Source organism: Mustela nivalis (genome assembly GCF_964662115.1).
Source record: "Mustela nivalis genome assembly, chromosome: 6".
NCBI classification, from domain to species: Eukaryota; Metazoa; Chordata; class Mammalia; order Carnivora; family Mustelidae; genus Mustela; species Mustela nivalis.
The window spans coordinates 102,737,522-102,756,067 of NC_139025.1; the positions used below are offsets into that span (position 1 = coordinate 102,737,522).

The 18,546-nt window shown below is 49.6% G+C and overlaps 1 protein-coding gene across 6 annotated transcripts in view; it reads left to right on the forward strand.

Annotated features, from left to right (window-relative positions):
* Nucleotides 1-18,039, forward strand: part of DAPK2 (death associated protein kinase 2) — a 118,723-nt gene extending 100,684 nt beyond the window's left edge. For all 6 annotated transcript variants that reach the window (XM_082737272.1, XM_082737276.1, XM_082737274.1 and 3 more), the window contains 5 exons: nt 1,474-1,626; nt 2,721-2,766; nt 14,454-14,543; nt 14,639-14,722; nt 17,406-18,039. In XM_082737272.1, the coding sequence (XP_082593398.1) occupies nt 1,474-1,626; nt 2,721-2,766; nt 14,454-14,543; nt 14,639-14,722; nt 17,406-17,486 (454 nt within the window). In that variant the 3' untranslated portion in view covers nt 17,487-18,039. The remainder of the gene's footprint in view (nt 1-1,473; nt 1,627-2,720; nt 2,767-14,453; nt 14,544-14,638; nt 14,723-17,405) is intronic.
* The last annotated feature ends 507 nt before the right edge of the window (nt 18,040-18,546 follow it).

The following is an 18,546-nucleotide window of genomic DNA, read 5'->3' on the forward strand; positions in this document are numbered from 1 at the left end:
ATGAGATTAATTCTCCAGGTGGAAAGGGAGGGAAGGGCTGTCTACTGAGGAAGGAAACAGTGTGCCTGGTAAGTGTGGTGAAGTGTACTGAGGAGGTGGTAGGGACTAACTTCTGATGTCCTTCTCAGGAGTTTAGATGTGATCCTGTAGAAAATGGGGAGTCATAGAAGGTTTTTTGTGTTCAAAGACAGAAATCATGGCCACTGATTCCAGAGTGCTTAGTATGGGCAAGACTGCCTGGAGCATTATCAGCATATTATTTATTCTTTTTGGTTTTTTTTAAGATTTTATTTATTTATTTGACAGAGAGAGATCACAAGCAGGCAGAGAGGCAGGCAGAGAGAGAGGAGGAAGCAGGCTCCCTGCCCAGCAGAGAGCCCGATGCGGGGCTCGATCCCGGGACCCCGAGATCATGACCCAAGCTGAAGGCAGCAGCCTAACCCACTGAGCCACCCAGGCGCCCCAGCGTATTATTTATTCTTTATAGCAATCGTGTGAGGTGGAGGCTTTTATTTTCTTCATTTTATGGAGAAGGAAACTGCGGCATAGAGAGGTTGTGTAACTTACCTAGGTTCACACAGCTATTGAGTAGGAGCTGAGATTCAAATCCAGGTCTGGAATAGCAAAATTTTCCCAGTGCACCTTGCTGCCATTGTGCCAAGAAAGTGACAGTGGGGATGGGGATGGCCTTCAGGAGATATTTAGTAGGTAAAACCAACAAGAGTTTGAGGCTGGTTAGATGTGGTGAAGAAAGGGATGGACGGGTCAGAGGTGAGCCCTGTGTTCTAGCTTGGGACATCTGTGGAGTGACATCACTCAACAAGGCAAGGGAGCTCATAAAGGGAGGTTAGGGCATAGTGACAATGACACATCTAGGGAGAGGTATCCCGTAAGCTGGAATACGAGTCAGGAAACAGTAGATTTGGGAGTCACTATCTGAATGACACATTCTTGACAAACCCTGCAGAGGAACCTCACATACCCTTCCCGCCCTAATGGCCCATCTGTTTCCACACCTCTCAGGCTTGGCTCAGGATGCTCCCTGAGTCTAGAAGACTTCATCTCCCCTGACTGCTGACAACCTCTTCATTCTTCAAGACACAGCTGATACTAATGTTAGCTCCGCCGTGGAGCCTGCACTGGGTGTCCCCTCTGTCCTGTGCTCCCCCAGACCTTCGTCTGGTCTTCTGTTATATTCTGTTTGAGATTACGAAGAGTTGTCGCTGTGTTTTCTCCCCTCCTCTTCCAAGTTCCTGGGACACAGTTTCTATCACGTACTTACTGGGAGCTCCATGAAGCAGATTGAGCCGGACTCAGTCGAGAAAGCTGCTGACTGGCTGCCCAGAGCGGGCAGCTGATGCCTCCAGCAGCTTCCCATCCCCATGCAATAGTACGAGTCAGGGTACCCTGACTCCCTCAGCCCTGACTCCCTCTACTCACCTACAGTCACACATTCCCTCTCTCTGTATTCAGCCTAAGTGGAGCATCCCCTTTCCTGGGAGACACGAAGCAGGAAACGCTAGCAAATATCACAGCCGTGAGTTATGACTTTGACGAGGAATTCTTCAGCCAGACTAGCGAGCTGGCCAAGGACTTCATTCGGAAGCTTCTGGTTAAAGAGACCCGGTAAGATAACAGAGAAAGGCATGGGTTTCTGAGGTACTGACCTTCTCCTGTCCCCTCTCCTGAAGACATGTCAGTCTGTCCCTACTTTGTCACGGGCTGCCATGTTCACCATCATTGTCTAATCTGGACAAGTGCTGAGAAGTGTGGATTAGCTGAGACTTGGCATTCATCTTGCTTGCTCAGGTCTTTCTGCTTTCTTTCCTGCCAAAATACAAATTAGTCTGTGTGTGTGTGTGTGTGTGTGTGCGCGCGCGCGTGTGCGTGCGCACGTACACACACGTGTTTGGAAGTCAGCCTGCATTTCTCTAGGGCACATTATGTTTTCCAGTCTGTTCCAAAGGCACCTAGAACTAGGATTTGAAAAAGAAAGTGGTGCCGTGATCGTGTAGTTGTTAGTACTCTGCGTTGTGAAAAAGAAAGTGGCAGAGTTTCTAAACCAATCCAGATGGGAGTTGAGGGGGGAGGCAGACTCAGAGGGGTCAGTAAGTGGAGAAATAGGAGACATGAGAATCCTACCCCTTCTTAGGGCCTAGGGAGAGCCCTGTGGCTACAGAGTCAAAGAAGGAGGTAGGCAGGGAACGGTAAGATGCTGGGTGCCCAGAGCATGGACTAGATGGGACAGGAATGAGATCTACAGATTCTAGAAGGCCATGTCCTCTTGGTCCCACAGACTTCAGAGAGAGCCAGAATGGGGTCCTCAAAAGAGTAGGGTCCTGGTTTCCCCTTCTAATGGCAATGCTAGGTCAGATCCCTACCAGAGCAGGGAAGGGCTGAGAAGGGATCTGGGAAGCAAATAGAATAGCACAGAGGCTTAGTAGTCTGTGTAGAACTCAGCTCATAAGAGCACTTGTAAGTCTCATAGAGTGTGTTGTTAGGCCCTTTGGGTTTGCAGCCAAAGATGAGGGTTTATGTAATGTCACTCTACGGAGGGGTCTGCCTGGACCACTTTGTCTGGAATGCAGGGAGTTCAGCCAGTTCCCCATCCAGTGGTCAAAGAATGCCACAGGGCGGGTCTGACAAAGAGTGAAGATGGAGACCATTGCTCTCAGCTTCTGTCCCCCTGGATCATCACTGTTTTCTGATCCTCATTACAGGAAACGGCTCACAATCCAAGAGGCTCTCCGACACCCGTGGATCACGGTAAGGGCATGGTGTGGAGTGCCAGTGAGCAGGAGGTCCACAATCCATTGCCAGGGCTGGGTGGGGTGGCCAGATGCAGAGGGCCCACAGGAAGACCTTTGCTAGAAACCCCCACCCTTGGGCATAAATAGATGAAAGCCAGGCAGGGGTGCCAAATGGTCTGGGTTTGCTCAAATAGGTTCATAGGTTTAAGTTTATATTTCACAGGTTTGGGTGACTTATGAAATGAAGCCTTCACAAACCTCCCTTGAAACACTTTATCTTTGGGGCTGTCTTACAAAGTGTATTTTGTCAGAGGACGTGTCACTGTCATTCTCAAAGCAGAAATCAAGACTCCCAAGTTGTAGAGAGAAAGCAAAGACAATTAGAAACCTCAATTCTGTAACCAAACCTCTTTCTTTCTGACTTTCGGGGCTCTGACTAAAGGATGACACGCTGACTAGTCAGCCAGCTTTCTCCAGCGCCTTGAAACCTTAGGGGACAGGACTCGAAGATGGCAGCCTAGTGTGGAGGACAGGCAGTCATCCTCAGTGCAAGGCTGTTCCCTCTGGGGAGGTGGGGGCGCGAAGGTGACGCCCCACCTAACCTGTGTTGTAACTGGCCTTCCAGCCACTAGTCTGGGGAGGGTCTTGCTTTCTAGGCATAGTACAGTAAAATACTAGTTAAAAGCACTTTGCCCAGGAGTGTCTGACTGGCTCAGGTATAGAGCATGTGACTCTTGACCTTGGGTTTGGGAGTTCAAGCCTTGAAGCCCCACATTGGGTATAGAGATTACTTATAAAAACAAACAAACAAACAAACAAAACAAAAAAAAAAACCCACTTTGTTGGGGTGCAAATCAGGAGACCAGGATTACGGCCCTACTTCTGCTGACTGATGAGATTCGCACTCCCTGGGCATCATCAGATGTCCCATTCATCTGGATCTCAAGGAGAGGCTAGGATGATCTAAGTGAGCAGACGGGCAAGGATAGGGCCTGTGGAAGATGGAGGTCAGGGAGGGCTGGAATGCTTTGGAGTAGGTTCATCTGCCCATTAAAGGATGGGGAAGGCCAAGGGCCCTCTAGGTTTGGAGTGGGCCCTGAGCCCAGAGTGAGGGAGTTCCTCGGGCTTAGGGTACCAAGTTGCTGAGGCCCAGCATGCCAGCCGGCCCTGAAGGAGAGCAGTCTCTCAACCTCCCTCAGTCAGCCATGGTCTTGTCTGCTCCTGCCTTTGAGCAGATGCCTGCAGAGTTCTGGCTATCGCCTGCTTGTCTGTGTGAGCTCCCTCAATGCTATGCGTGTGGAGACCTTCTCTAATGGCCATAGATCCTTGCCCTCCAGCCCTGAGGTGAGCATGTGGGCAGCATCTTTGTCATCGTCCGTGGGGATGCTCATCCCACCGTGGTCCTCCCTGTGGCCTGATGCATGCAGCAAATGACTACAAGGCTGCTTGTGTGCCTTCTGCCTGCACCTTGAACTGCCCTTTGGATTGGGCATCAACTTAATTCTGGCTGTTCTGTCCAAATACCCACTAGTCCAAAGGAGAAGTCAGAGCCCAGGAACAGCAGAAGACAGAGCCCACCCAGCTGAAGACCAAGCGCCTGAGAGAGTACACCCTTAAATGCCACTCGAGCATGCCCCCTAATAACACATACGTCAACTTCGAGCGTTTCGCCCGCGTAGTAGAGGATGTGGCACAGGTCGACCAGGGCTGCCGTACCCTGGCAGGGACCCACAACACCATCCAGGATGACGTGGAGGCCCTAGTCTCCATATACAACGAGAAGGAAGCTTGGTACCGAGAGGAGAGCGAGAATGCCCGGCACGACCTCTCCCAGCTCAAGTATGAGTTCCGCAAAGTGGAGTCCTTGAAGAAGCTCCTTCGAGAAGACCTCCAGGCCACAGGAGCGGGCCTCGGAAGCATGGCCAGGAAATTGGACCATCTGCAGACACAGTTTGAAGCTTTAAGGCAGGAGCTCTCAGCAGACCTACAGTGGATCCAGGAACTGGCAGGCAGCTTCCAGCTGGAGGATAGGAACACAGATGGCCTGGGCTCCATGTTCCACAGGGATGCCAGGGAGTCCCTAGTGGAGCTGCTCGACAGATCAGCCGGCAAGGAAGCCTTGGCCGGCTTGAAGCCCTGAGTACCAGAATCTAGTCCGTGATGCATCCCGGAGGATTTGCAGAAGCATGCTCCTGAGCACCCTGCCAGGACGTCAGCTAGAATTAGCCCACGGGGTGTGTGTCTGTAGCAGAGCCTTCCACCCCCTTCACAGGATCCAGAACCAGGAAGGTGCTAGCTAGTTATTCCTTCTGCACCTCCTCTCACCAGCCTGGATTTCTGGGAGGGTGGCTGGCAGAGGCCAGGCTGTTGAAACAATTGCGAGTCAATACCCCTCCACAACGGAGGGAGGGTGGCTGGCCCTAGGGGGATGCTCGAGAATTGATTTGTGATCTTGGATTCATTCGCATCTCACTTCCCACCTCTGTGCCATAGGGACTGCAGACCTTGAGGAGTCTTTGCCTTAATTTAGGAATAACAATAAGCCAGTGTGCTGCTTTCCTGCTATGTAAGGAGGGATTTAGAATGCATGGAGAAAATATTACCTTTTACTGGCACTGACTTTTCACTTAGGAACACTTATGTCTTTGATGTTTAAAAGAACTCTGTGAACAGGAAGGTGGGTGGTATTAGCATTGTTGTTACTACTGTTTCCACGTAGCTGTTGAGGAAATTGATACAGAGAGGGAAAGTGACATCCTCAAGATCTTTCGTAGCTGGTTGATACAGATGAAGTCTATGGGAAGCAGTAGTGAGACTTTGCTCTAAGTGTCCACCTTCACAGTAATGTTCAGCTCCAGAGGCAAAGTTAACAACTTCATCTAGTTTATGTATTCTGCCAGGTAGAGTAGAATGGCCCATAGCTTTAGATTATTGTCGCAAGAAGGGGTCCTGAAGGGTGCTGTTCGCTGTTCCTATCCAGCCCTGTCCCTGTCTGCAGATCAGTGTGCCAAGCAGGAGGCAAGGGGCAGGATCTCCCCCTTCCCCTCCCTTTATCCCTTCTGGCCAAAGGTCCCAACCTTGTTTTAGGAATGAAGACCAAAAGGAATCGACAAGAAGGTCCCTTTTCTTATGTACTTAGGGCATTGGAGCCCTGAAAGGGCTGAGAAACTCTATGAGAGTTTAAGATTGGGAAGCACAAGCTCAGGGGTCCCCTCTTGACCCCAGGCTTTGAGCACCCCTCCCTGAGGACTGTGTGAGGTCATCTCCCTGGAGGAGCCAGTCAGCCAGCTCATATGGACAGAGTGTTGGTGAAGTGTGGGCCCAGCACTGGGCTAGAAGCTTGGGGGTGAGGGACCAGATGGTATCATTTCAAAATGACTTTACAGACTCACAAAACACCCTTATCAGATAGGCAGGATAAGTGTTATTCCCAATTTGGAGATATGGAAACAGAGAGATTGACTTGCCCAAGGCCACAATCAGTGGGAACCGCCCCCGACTCCAGGAGTTTACTCTCTGCTTCCATAGCAGAGATGCCCAGGGTCACCCAACCATCTATTGACAAATAATGTTTGAGCACATGCCAACTGCCAGGCACTCGGTTGGCACTGGAGTTACAGTGTTGAGTAAAAACAGGCTCATCTCCTGCCTTCATGGAGTTCACAGTCAGGTAAAGGATTCCCACATTAATCAAGAACATTCTACAAGTGCAAGAGTGCATGTGGAACACATGCTATGAAAGAAATGTGCGTAGCCAGTAGTGGGGTTTGATCTAGTCGGGGAAGGCCTCCCTGAGGTAGTGATGCTGGAGGCGAGGTTTGGGGAGCAAAACAGGGAGAAAGAAGTGTTCCTGACAACAGAGCTGTCAGGGCCAGGGCTTGGTGGTAGAGAGGGCATGGAAGCTGGAAGGGAGAGGGTAAGGGTAGGTGGTGTAGATGTGGCTGGAGAGAAGGCATGACCAGTGGTACTTGGCCAAATTTAAGAGCTCTGCCTTCATCCCAAGAGTCTTGGGGAGCCATGATGGATGCCAGGCTAGTGAACACCTACAGAGCTGGGTGGGGGAGGGGATGGCCAATGAGTGACACAGAGGGCAAGTGGTTTGGGGCGAGACATGAGAACCTACATGCAAACCTACCTCTGTTTCCATTATCATGCTAGATCATTTCAAATATCCCATATAATATTTGTAACAGAAACAGTTTCCATCAAATGTAAGAAACCATATTTTCGTTAAATATACAATGCATTGTTATTTTACATACCAAAAATAAGAGAAAAAAGCCAGGTGTGATAGGAGACCACCTCACCTCCCCACCAAAGCCGGGACACCCTCCCTGAGAGGGCAAGCAGAAATAAAGCCATCATGCAAAAAGGAAAAGCAAGGAAATGTGTGTTTCATTCTTTTTTTTTTTTTTAAGATTTTTTAAAATGTATTTATTTGACAGACAGAGATTGCAAGTAGGCAGAGAGATAGGCAGAGAGAGAGGAGTCAGCAGGCTCCCTGCTGAGCAGAGAGCCTGATGCTGGGCTTGATCCTAGGATCCTGAGATCATGACCTGAGCCGAAGGCAGAGGCTTTAACCCACTGAGCCACCCAAGCACCCCTGTGTGTTTCATCTTAATGCTAGAGAAGAGGAGCCCAGGTGGGTGGTCCTCACGTATGTGTACTTTCTGTATTTTCCCAATCAGTGTGATCTGAATGTTCCTCAAGCAGAGAATCTGATGTCACATGGTCTGAGGTTGGGGGCCCCCTGAGGTCTGGCAGAAGCGGTGTGGTTATCTCCTGGAACAGCTGCCTTCACTTTGGACTGACAGTAATGATATGATGCCATTGGTTCGAAGAGAAGTCCTGAGTTCGGAGACACAAAAGTGTTTATTTGGAATCAGTGGAAGATAGCAAAGCCCCGTTTCCTGTGCCTTGCCTGGGAGACTGGGGACAAGTGACCTGTCTCCAGTCTCTCCAAGAACTTATTTGCCCTGTCTTGAGATGTAATGCACTCATTTGCCATAAGATAAGACACTGCAACTATAAAAAAGGTCCCTTTGGCCGTGTCAATAGAACTTGACCTCATACAACCAGATTTGCTAAGGAAAGGAAGTTCCTAGTTGAGTAACTCAGGTTAAACTTCCTTGTGAAGGTCGACATAAAATGCACTGAAGGAGTAAGGCGTTGATGCTGATTTGAATGAAGGAGACTGGGAACAGGCAGGGAAAAGTGGTTAGTCCAGAATCATGGCATCGGCCACTCACTGCTCGTGCTGGGAGGTACTGAGCGGCCAACCACCAGACATCATCATTTCACAGCATTTGACAGGACAAGACCTGGCTGGAGTCAGCCAGCTGGTCATCCGCAGAGCTGGAGTCAGAACTAGAAGTGGTTTTCCTCACAGTCGTGGAATTGTCCTCTCTCGGTTCATGTCTGGTCATTGGTAGCTATTTATTATTTAGATGTTTTATAAGCAGACCCTTCTCTGTGACTAAGAGCTTGTGAACACAAATCGAAATGACCTGAGAAATGCCCCCAAGTCTTTCAGGGAAATGAGAGGGGACTGTGCCCTTCCTCTCTCACCTGGCCAGTCTGACTCCCATCGCCCTTTGGCATCAGAACTTGATGCCAAGGGGAGAGGCCAAGGAGAATGGTGGAACGCCCAGCCAGAGGAGACCCGGGGTTCCCTGCCACCTGGGCATAGCTGGCATTTTAACAGTGGAGTCAAGGGCAGGACAGGGCTGACGGTGGCTGGATGGGGTGTTGGGAAAGGAATGTTTCACTAGTACATAGAGGGAGGCGGGCCTGGGGAGCACTGCTAGGCCATTATCAGCCGTGAAGGAGGAGTTTTCATTCACCAGGTATTGAGCGGTTGTGCAAAGGCCACGCGGGCTATTGGGGAGGGGAGGCTGACATCTTCCAGATTACGGACTCCCAAGGAAGCTGGAAAGTCGGCACCTGGGGAAGGCAGGAGCCTGTGCCCCTGGGCTGAGGCCAATGTGCATGGCATGTGATAGCTCAGCTTTGCATTGGAAAAGGTGGAGATAGCATGGCAACCGGTGAGTCTGCAGCAGCAGGAGGTGGCAGTGAAGTGATAATGACAGGAGAAGCTGGTCTCCCCCACGAGCCCTCTCCCTGTACTGCCCAGCCTCCCCTACATGTGATTATGAAGACAGTAGCCCCCCACCTCACTCTGGTACACAGTATAGCTGGCCCGTGTGGGAGGTGGCTGTGTGCCTGCTTCCAACCCCACTGTCTGTCTCTGGAAATGTCTGTGGCCTTTTCTCCTTTGTCTGCGAAACTCTTGGCCCGTGGAGAAGATTCTTTGCCCTGTAGAGGAGACCCAGCAGTGGGCATATTTGAGGAACAGAAGGAACCAGTTCATTGGGACAAATACTGATTGTGCTCTGGCTCTGGAAGGAGGTGACAGATAAGGACAAGACAACCCCTGAATAAAGCACTCAGTCTGGGACAGATGGGAACCATGGTACCACCCCCCCCACACACACCCCGAGCTGGGAGACGGGAAGGGCCATGCTGAGTCATAAATAGAGGTACCCAGTATTCCAGAAAATGGTAGAGATGAATTTGGACTGAGAAAGGGTCAGAGGGGCAGCAGGGGACAGAAGTGTTCTCAGGGAGGGACCCCGCCCCCTCAACACCTCCTTCCCAAGCTATAGCCTGAGATGATGCCATGTAGGATTGGGGGGCGGCGGGGATGGGCATGAGCTCAGATTGGGGTCAGGAGCCTGGACCTGTAAAATGGAGAAAAAAGAGGAGATTTACAGAGATTTAACAGAGGGGCTGTTTTCATTTTGAACTTTTTGTTATGGGAAATTTTCACAAATCTCTAGAATGGCACAGTGAATTCCAGATACCTCTTGCCCAGCTGCAGCAGTGAGCTAGTCACAGCCAGTGATCTCCCCTCTGTTTCTCTGCAGCACTCTGCTGTTTCTGCACTATCTGAAAGCAAACTTTAGACTTATTTATTTCACTCATCTTCAGCATGAATTTCTAAGCACTTTCTTTTTAATGCTACTCTTGTACCGTTATCACACCTGACAAAAGCAAGAATCATTCCTCGATATCGTGCGAATAGATATTTTATACTCCCATGTCCCCACTTTTCTCCAGGTTGTCCTGTTGCAGTGCATGGTTTGTTCAAATTGGGATCTAAACACAGTCCATGTGTAGCATTTGGCTGTGACATCTCTCAGGTCTCCTGTCTTCTCTAAGAGTACAGGGGGGAGAGCTTTGGAAGCGTTTCCTGGGGACCAAAAATTGCTCAGAAAACTGAAGGTCCTAGAAAGAGGATTAAAAGTACAGAAACCTAACTCAGAGAAGTGAGACCAGGTCAGGCAAGGAAAGGGGGCATTCCTACTGCTTTTCATTGGCTTCTTCAGTACAGGATGACCTTTGGAGACACAGTCTCTCTCCATCCATGCATTAGGAGGCAGACACTCAGGCTCTCAGAAGCTTCACCTTCTTCTTTCCTGGGAAGACTGGGAGGTGAGAACCAGTAGGGCCCAGGCTCTAGCACCCAAAAGGGAGAGTTGGAGGTGCCACCTATAGAGAGACTGGATTCGGGGAGATTGGTGGGGTTGGAGACAGACAGACCTAGGCTGGAGAGGGAAGTGGGTGCTCAGGTGTCCTTGACTTTCTGTGGAGGATGGAGCTGGAGAAACGGCACAGATGGAGGTTTGAGAAGTTGCAATCTGTCTGCAGTTTCTAGAGGAGGCCTTATACTGAGAGAAAATCTGGAGTGTTTCTTCTTATAAAGAGAGTTCCTTTTATGTGCCTGGGGGATAGTTGCTATATCATCTCTCTGCTCTGTGGACATTGGTGCTGACCCTGCTGGACTTTTCCAAGGCCATTTGCGTCTCCATAAATAAAACCTGACTTCAGCCACAGTGTTCTCTCCTCTTGCTTCCTTTCCCGACATTTTTCCGAGACACTAAACATACTCCTAGGAGTCTGGTCAGAATTGCCCATGCTCTAGCCAAAGGACCTGAGTGTGTAGTGTGTGTTCGCAGGGAGGGAAGGGCCAGGAGAAGCCAAACACAGCCCCATCCCCCCAACACCCCTCACTGAATCAGAAGTGCCACATTCCTTCCGGGAACAGATTTCACTGTAGAATTTATGCCTCTGACTTTCAAAGATTCGATGGTAGTGTCAGCATGTGATGAGCCTCTTAGCAACCAAGGAGACCCCTTGATCAGGAAAGGCCAGCCTGACAGATTTATGCCTGGCTGGCCCTCTTCTCAGAGTTCGTGCTGTTTGTGTAGCACATAGACTGGGCCCTAGAAGCAATTGCATCACCTTCTATTAATGGCCCCTGGGAGTGGTCACCCCACCCCATATTTTAGTTGGGCCCCTCTGCTCCATGGCTGGCACTGCTGGACCAGTTGGAAGATAGGATGCCTATTAAAGGGATTCCCCCAACTATATGTTGACCTTCCAGCCATGGGGTTTGGGCATTTCTATTCTGACAAGAGTGCTGATCAGGAAGTGGATAAGAAGAGGTCCCTTCTCTCCCAGAGTCTGCTGATCCCTCATCAGACTCTCCAAGTAAAGTACAAGGGTTCCCGGCAGGCCTGAGGCTCAAAAGTGAATGCAGACATTAGTGAAGTTAGGGGTGGAAATGTTCTGTGGGTTGGGGAGGCAGGAAATCACTCTGGAAAGGAGATATTTGTTGCTGGGAGGTGCAGGAGAGAGAGAGAGAGAGTAACCAAAAAAAAAAAAATAATAAGTACAGAATAAAATGTCAGGTAGTGTGACCTGTTATGAAGAAGTAGGGTGTGGGCACAGTGCATTGTATGGGGCAGTTGGGATGCTGTTTGATACAGAGTAGTCAAGGAAGGCTTCCTGAGGAAGTGACATTTGAGCAAAGACTGAACAAAGTGACAAAGTGAATGTATGAAGGAGCAAGGGCAAAGACCCTGAGATTTTGGGTTCCTGAGCCAGCAAGCGGACTGGAGGAGCCATAGCAAGAGAAAGGAGAAGGGGAGGAAATCAGTTTGGAGAAGGACCCAGATGGTACAGGCCTTGGGGATCTTGGTGAGCTTGTTGGTTTCCATCAAGAGAGCAGGGAAGAAGCTACTGGAAGGCTTTGATACGGGGAAAAATCAGGCTCTGCCCTCAGGTGAGACCTAGACCCAGGACTGGGCTTGCCGGTGCAGCACAGGAGGTGAGAGGCAATTAAGGAAAGAGCTAGGGGAGATCAGCCGCATGGTCCCTTCCGTGGCCTCATCCTCTTCTCATCTCTTCCCTCTCCATCTTCCTCCTGCCCCTCCCCTCATTCCTCCTCACTCTTTGGCCCAAAGAGTGTTTTAATTCGGGAGAGTGAACAGCCCCTGGCTTTCTCATCCCTGCTCCAATGTCAAGGGTATGCACACTTTCCTCCCTGCTCCCTGACCCCCACAGAGCTGTGCTGACTCCCAGGCAGAGCCCTGGGGAGCCATGGTGGCATGGCTGCTGATCCAGGCGCCTGCGCCTGTCATTGGCAGCAGTGAGCGGGTGTCAGGTGTCTCTTCAGCAACTCGGGGAAACTAAGGATACAGCTGTTGAGCACCTACCGGTGTATGCTCAGGGTGGGGAGGAGGTGGGGCAGAGGACACTGATAAAACCATGAAGAAAATTCTTTCTGTGCCCTCCAGTTGTTTTTCGCTAGGGAGACGGCCCCACTGCAGAGCTGGCCAAGGTTGGGGAGAAATACTGAGGGAGCCCACCTGTGTTTCGGTTATGGCGGGGAGGGAGGCATTGCTTTTCGGAAGCTGTGCTGGGGAATGGACATGTTTGAACTGGGCTTTGAAACACCTGGGGGCTTTCCAAGGGCAGGATTGGGTGGACATGGAAAGTGCGCCTCCTGCTGGATTTTAGGTCCCCAGCTGTGTGGGGACCTAATGCGTCGGCTCCCCCAGTGCGGAGGGCCATGATGAGAAATCAAGAATGGAGGAGTGCTCCATTACGGATGAGAGACAAGACCAGCACTCAGGAACCCGCGAGCTGCGACACTCAGCATTCTCTGGGAAGCCACATGAGGCATTGCTGTGAGGAGGCTGTCAGAGCAGAGAGAAAAATCCGCAGGGGATGGGCCCCTGTGGATCACCTTCAGCAGTTCATTTCCTTGGGGTCACAGAGTTCTCCGAGAATGGATGAATTCTATCCGCTCTCCTCGGAAGAACTGCCTGCCTGTACACACCCATTAAATTAAATTTTTTATTGAGATACAATTCACATACCCTAAAATTCCCCATTTAAAACAATACAATTCAGTAGTCTTTAGTATCTTCACAAGATTGTGCAAAAATCACCACCATCCAACTCCAGGACATTTTGTCACAACAAAAAGAAACCTCATACCCCCTCAGAATCCTCTTCCAGCAACCCTTCTTTCCAGCCCTGGCCACTACCAATCTCATTTCTGTCTCTATCAATTTGCCTATTCTGGACATTTTATGAAAATAGAATCATACAATATGTGTGGCCTTTTGTGTCTTGCTTCCTTCCCTCAACATATTTTCAAGATTCGTCCACATTGTAGCATCTGTCAGAACAGTGGACCCAGGTTTGAACTGCAGGGGTCCACATTATTTTTCCAAACAGTACAGCACTGTAAAGTATTTTCTCATCCTTATAATTTTCTCAAGCTTGCTTTATTTTAAGAATACAGTACATAAAACATATAACATACAAAACATGTCAGTCAACTGTTATGTTATCAGGGAGGTTTCTGGTCAACAAGAGGCTATTAGTGGATAAGTTTTGGGGGAGTCAAAAGTTATATGTGGGTTTTTGACTGTCTTAGGGTTCAGTGCCCTAACCCCTGCATTGTTGTCAACTATATTATGAATAATATTTCTGCATTATGTTCCATTGTATGGAATTTTGTTCACTCATCGGGTGGTGCACATTTCAGTTGTGTCTACTTTTTGGCTATTATGAATAATGCTGCCCCCAAGATTCATGTATAAGTTTACACACTAAAATTTGCAGACCATTTTGGGAGGCTCATAGAACCTCTGAAAGCTGTCTTTTGATCTAGGAAAACCTTGTTTTACAGGAAGGGAGGAATTCAAGGGGGAATGGACTGATCAAATTGTGCACATTAAATATGTCCAATTTTTTTAATATGTCATCTCTACCTTAATAAAGCTACTATCTCCATAATACAGATGAGAAAACTGAGGCTTAGCAAAGCCAGGCCAGGGTTGTTGAAGTCAGGATGTAAGCTGAGCTTTAACGGCCAAGCTGTGAAAGGCAACTCTACATCCCATTTCCTCTCCCCTGCCACCCAAGCCCCTGTTTCCTTCAGTTTACTTGTGAACAGAGTCCTGATGTCCTATTTGCCCTCTATTTTACTAAGCCCAGTGGCAGCCCAGTGCACAGTGGGCATCCTAGACTGCTGTCCGATGACCCTTCCCCAAAGTGAGCAATGCCTGAAGCCCCTGCCTCCCGTTCTTCTGCTCTGGGGGGACATGGCTCCTGCCCAGCCAGAGTGTGTCTTGGCTGTGTTATAATATAGCTCAGGGGCCCCAGGGGCATCTCTGGAACAGCTGAGACCTCTGCAACCTTTGGCCTCAATGCGATGTCCCCCTGCATGCCCTGCCCTAGGGGGAGGTGGCAGAGTCAGGCTAAGGATGCTATGTGTCTGGGGAGAGTGGGGTGGCTGCCGACCCAAGCCCAACATCAGCCACCAAACTCTGCTTTGTCTCCCAGCCGGTGGACAACCAGCAAGCCCTGGTCCGCAGGGAGTCTGTGGTCAACCTGGAGAACTTCAAGAAGCAGTATGTCCGCAGGCGATGGAAGGTGTGTCAGGGTTAAGGGGTGGGGAGCAGGGGACCCCGGCGGGTCTCTGTGCACAGTCTCAACTGGCAGTCCCTCTCTCCTCTTCTCTCCCTCAGCTCTCCTTCAGCATCGTCTCCTTGTGCAACCATCTCACCCGCTCCCTGATGAAGAAGGTGCACCTGCAGCCAGATGAGGATCTGGTAGGGAAATGCAGAGTTCTCTTGTTGGGCAGGGTGGCCTGGAGCTCAGGGGTGGAAGGGATCAGGTGGGTGCTAACTATTTCCCACCGGTTCCGCTCGTCCTGTCCTCCTCTGCACTGTGCAATTGGCGGAGGCTGCATGTTCAGGGGGACTTCTGGGGCAATCCTGGGAGGGGAGCACTCTAAGGGGGCAGCATGGGCTTCTGGAGGATCTTGAATCTTTGCCTAGTGGACCGTCAAAGGGACTTTACTGCCCCAGTCTTTCCCTGAGGACTTGTGGCCTGCTGGAGACCTTGAGGGCTCTGAATAACGCAACTACCAGAGTCAACCCAAAATATATTCCTCACAATCCAAAGATCTGTTGTAGAATGGAAGCTTAATATTTGTCTTTCAATTTGTCCATTTCTGTTTTGCTTTATTATTGATTGCCATCAATAATAACAACAACAATATTTAGATGATATTTGACTAGCTTGTAACTATTCATGTACATTTAAAATGAACTTACTCTGATCAGAAGCATGGCCTCTGGAACTAGACTTTCAGAATTCATATTGGCCATTTATTAGCTGTGTGACCTTGCGGAAATGACTTAACCTCTCTGTGCCAAAATGCTATCCTGTGTAAAATGGGGTTAACAACAGTTCCTACCTCGTAGAGTAGTCACGAGGTCTAAATGAGGACCTATCCTTAGAGCCTGGCATTAGAAGTGCTCAGTGTGTATTCACAGTTGTGATTGTGTAAAATCTCCCCGTAGTCTAACATACAGTGCCAAGTGCTTTTGAATGCATTTAGTGTTTCGGCCATAGAGGTCCCCGGGACGGATGCTCCTTGTTGCTCATCAAAGTGGGGAGACCCCAGAAGTGTCTGGGATGGCACAGGAAGGGCAGCTGCCTAAGACGGATGGGGCCGTCAGCCCTGAACAGTCCCAGGACATGCAGTGCTCGGGCTGCATCCCGGGACCTCCCTCTGCGCCAGGTCCTGGGGTCCACTTTCGTTAGCCGAAGCTCTTGTTGGTTCTTACCCTTGATTTGAGGATTTGTGGCACAAGAGGCCCCAAGCAACTGTGTGGCTTTGGCAAAGCCGTGTCCCTTCTCTGATGGCTCTCCTCACCTGTTGTTCAAGGGGACTGGACTTTCCCTCTGAAAATCCCTGTTAATGACAGGCAGACTTTCCCTCAGCTTACTTTTTCATTGTTTGGCTCTGACTCATGCTTAAAAATTGCTATTCAGCAGAGCTTGAGTTATTTTTATTGTTATAGCCAGGCTTGGTCCAGGATGTACTTGGCTAAAGTTAATCTTGACCTTGGATTTCCAACTGGCTTAGGCCAGGAGAAGGAGAGAGAGAGAGAGAAAGCTCCAGGAAAGCACATGGCAAGTGAGTTGCTCTGATATGATGGAGGCCATGGGAAGACAGGACCAGAGAATCGTTGAAAGAATGTAAATTTCTTTCTTAATTTTTTAAAAAGATTTTATTTATTTGTTTGACAGAGAGAGATACAGCAGGAGAGGGAACACAGCAGAGGGAGTGGGAGAGGGAGAAGCAGGCTTCCCGTGGATCAGGGAGCCAGATGTAGGGCTCAATCCCAGGACTTCGGGATCATAACCTAGCCAAAGGCAGATGCTTAACGACTGAGCCACCCAGGCACCCCTGTAAATTTCTTTCTTAATGTTTGTCCTTGTGCACACATTTTTGAATATAGCCTTTTTTTACTTAAACAGTCAGTGCCATCAGCTCAATGCCTCATTCTACAAGTGGAAAAGGAAGGCTTGGGTCCTAGACATCTATTATATAGTTTTCTCAGAGGAAGTTTCCTTTAAATAATGATGATGATGATAAGTTCTTTTGTTCAGTCACCCTTAAAATTGAACATCTAACAACCGAGTATTTATGAGACACTGAAGTCTTTCTGGATTAGTACCTCTCTTAATGAATTTTAGTAATTTGTTTAGACTGGGGTCTCATGTGTGGCTCAGGTCCTGCATCAGGCTCCTTGCTCAGCAGGGAGCCTGCTTCTTCCTCTACCTGCTACTCCCCCTGCTTGTGTGCTCTCTCTCTGACCAATAAATAAATAAAATCTTCAAAAATTTTTTGAATAGACTGATATGACCTGAATAAAAAAGGCACTGTGATCTCTAGGATGGCTGCCTTGACTCTGGTTCAGCCATGGAATACACTTTACTCTTTTTCCCCTTTCATAAAGATGGAGCACAAAAGCCAGAAGAGCAGCCTGAGCCAGTCAGAGCAGAGTGGGTGTGGGGCAGCGGCCCATCAGAGCTTGGGGAGGTCCCTGTGGCTCACCCCTGCCCCCCATTCTCTCCAGGCTGAGTTTGGGAGACCTGTCAACTGTTACGTGGCAGCTACAACAAACACCAGATATTATCTTGATTGTTGTTATGATTTGGGTTCTCCTGGTGCCTGGTTTCTCTTAGACGTGCTGCCTGCTTTCCTTCCTCCTGGGAAGGGGGCCTCCAGGCAATTGGTCTGGCCCCATTTCAAGTCCCTCCCCATCCCTACTTCATCCCCCTCAAGACTCCAGACAGAGCAACAGCCTTCACCTCAATATCCACCTCCCTGGCTTATAGGCCCCTGGCCCAGGTGTGTCAGCCGGGCTGCCCAGCACAACCCTGTCCCTGGCCTCTCATGACCCCCTTGCCCTGGGCCTCTTTTTTTTCTTTTTCCAGAGGAATTGTGAGAGTGACACAGAGGAGGACATCGCCAAGAGGAAAGCTCTCCACTCCCGGAGGAGGAGCAGTACCTCCTAGCTGGCCCGGCTCTCTCTGCGCAGACTCTGGATCCCCTCTCGTTACCAGTGCCCAGGCATTCTGTATCCCTGAACACTTTGCAAGACAGATGGGCCTGCGGGATTCAGAAGACTTTAGGGAGGAGCAAGGAGCCCCTGGGAGCAGTGGCTGTCTCCTAAGGAGGAGGCCCCAACGTCCCCAAGCTCTTATTCTCCATAAAACAGGCTTTCACCTGTCTTCCAACCTCAGAACCTGGGATGAGGTGTGGACTTGAGAAAACAATGTCAATGAACATCATCACCAGGGGGGAAAGGTCAGACTCCGGCAGGTTTCCTCACAGGATGAGGGAGTTCAGAACTAGCCTGGTCAAAAATTACACCAGAAAGACAGAGGCCTCCCCTGTGGGAACAAGACAAGTGAGAAGAGTGAATCTTAGGGTGTGAGGGACCAATCCCGTGACCTCCCAGAACCCACAAGGAGTCCGTATGTTGGGCTGACCAACATATTAGACCTTCTAAAGCAGCCCACTGTATTATAATTTTTTTCACTTTTATTAAACTTCTGATTTGCCTGATGCTTGGCTTCTTTTAGGGCTATCCCCATCTGGTTTCCTTTAGCTCAGGTGCCTGACTCTAGGGGAGCACCCAGGGTTGGGGTGCTGAGGGGATGGTGCCTCAGAAGGCCACAGTGAACCATTCCCTCTGGATCATAGGGCACCTGCCTTCTACACCCTTCCCTAAAGATTTTCCACCCCTTTCCCCCAATCATCACAGACACAGCATATACACACCTGTACCCCCTCCACCACTACTACCATCGCCCCTGTGGGTAGGGGCTCAGTTGTGTCTTCTAATCCCCAGTACCACAGAATATGACTATATATGGAGATAGGGTCTTTAAAGGGTAATTAAATTAAAATGAAGTCATTGGGGTGGCCCCCAATCCAACGTGCTGGTCTCCTTATAAGACAAGGAGATAGGACATCTAAGAAGGACCGTGTGAAGACAGAGAGAAGATAGCCATCTACAAGGTAAGTAGAGAGGCCTCAGAAGAAACCAACCTTGCCAACACCTCGGACTAA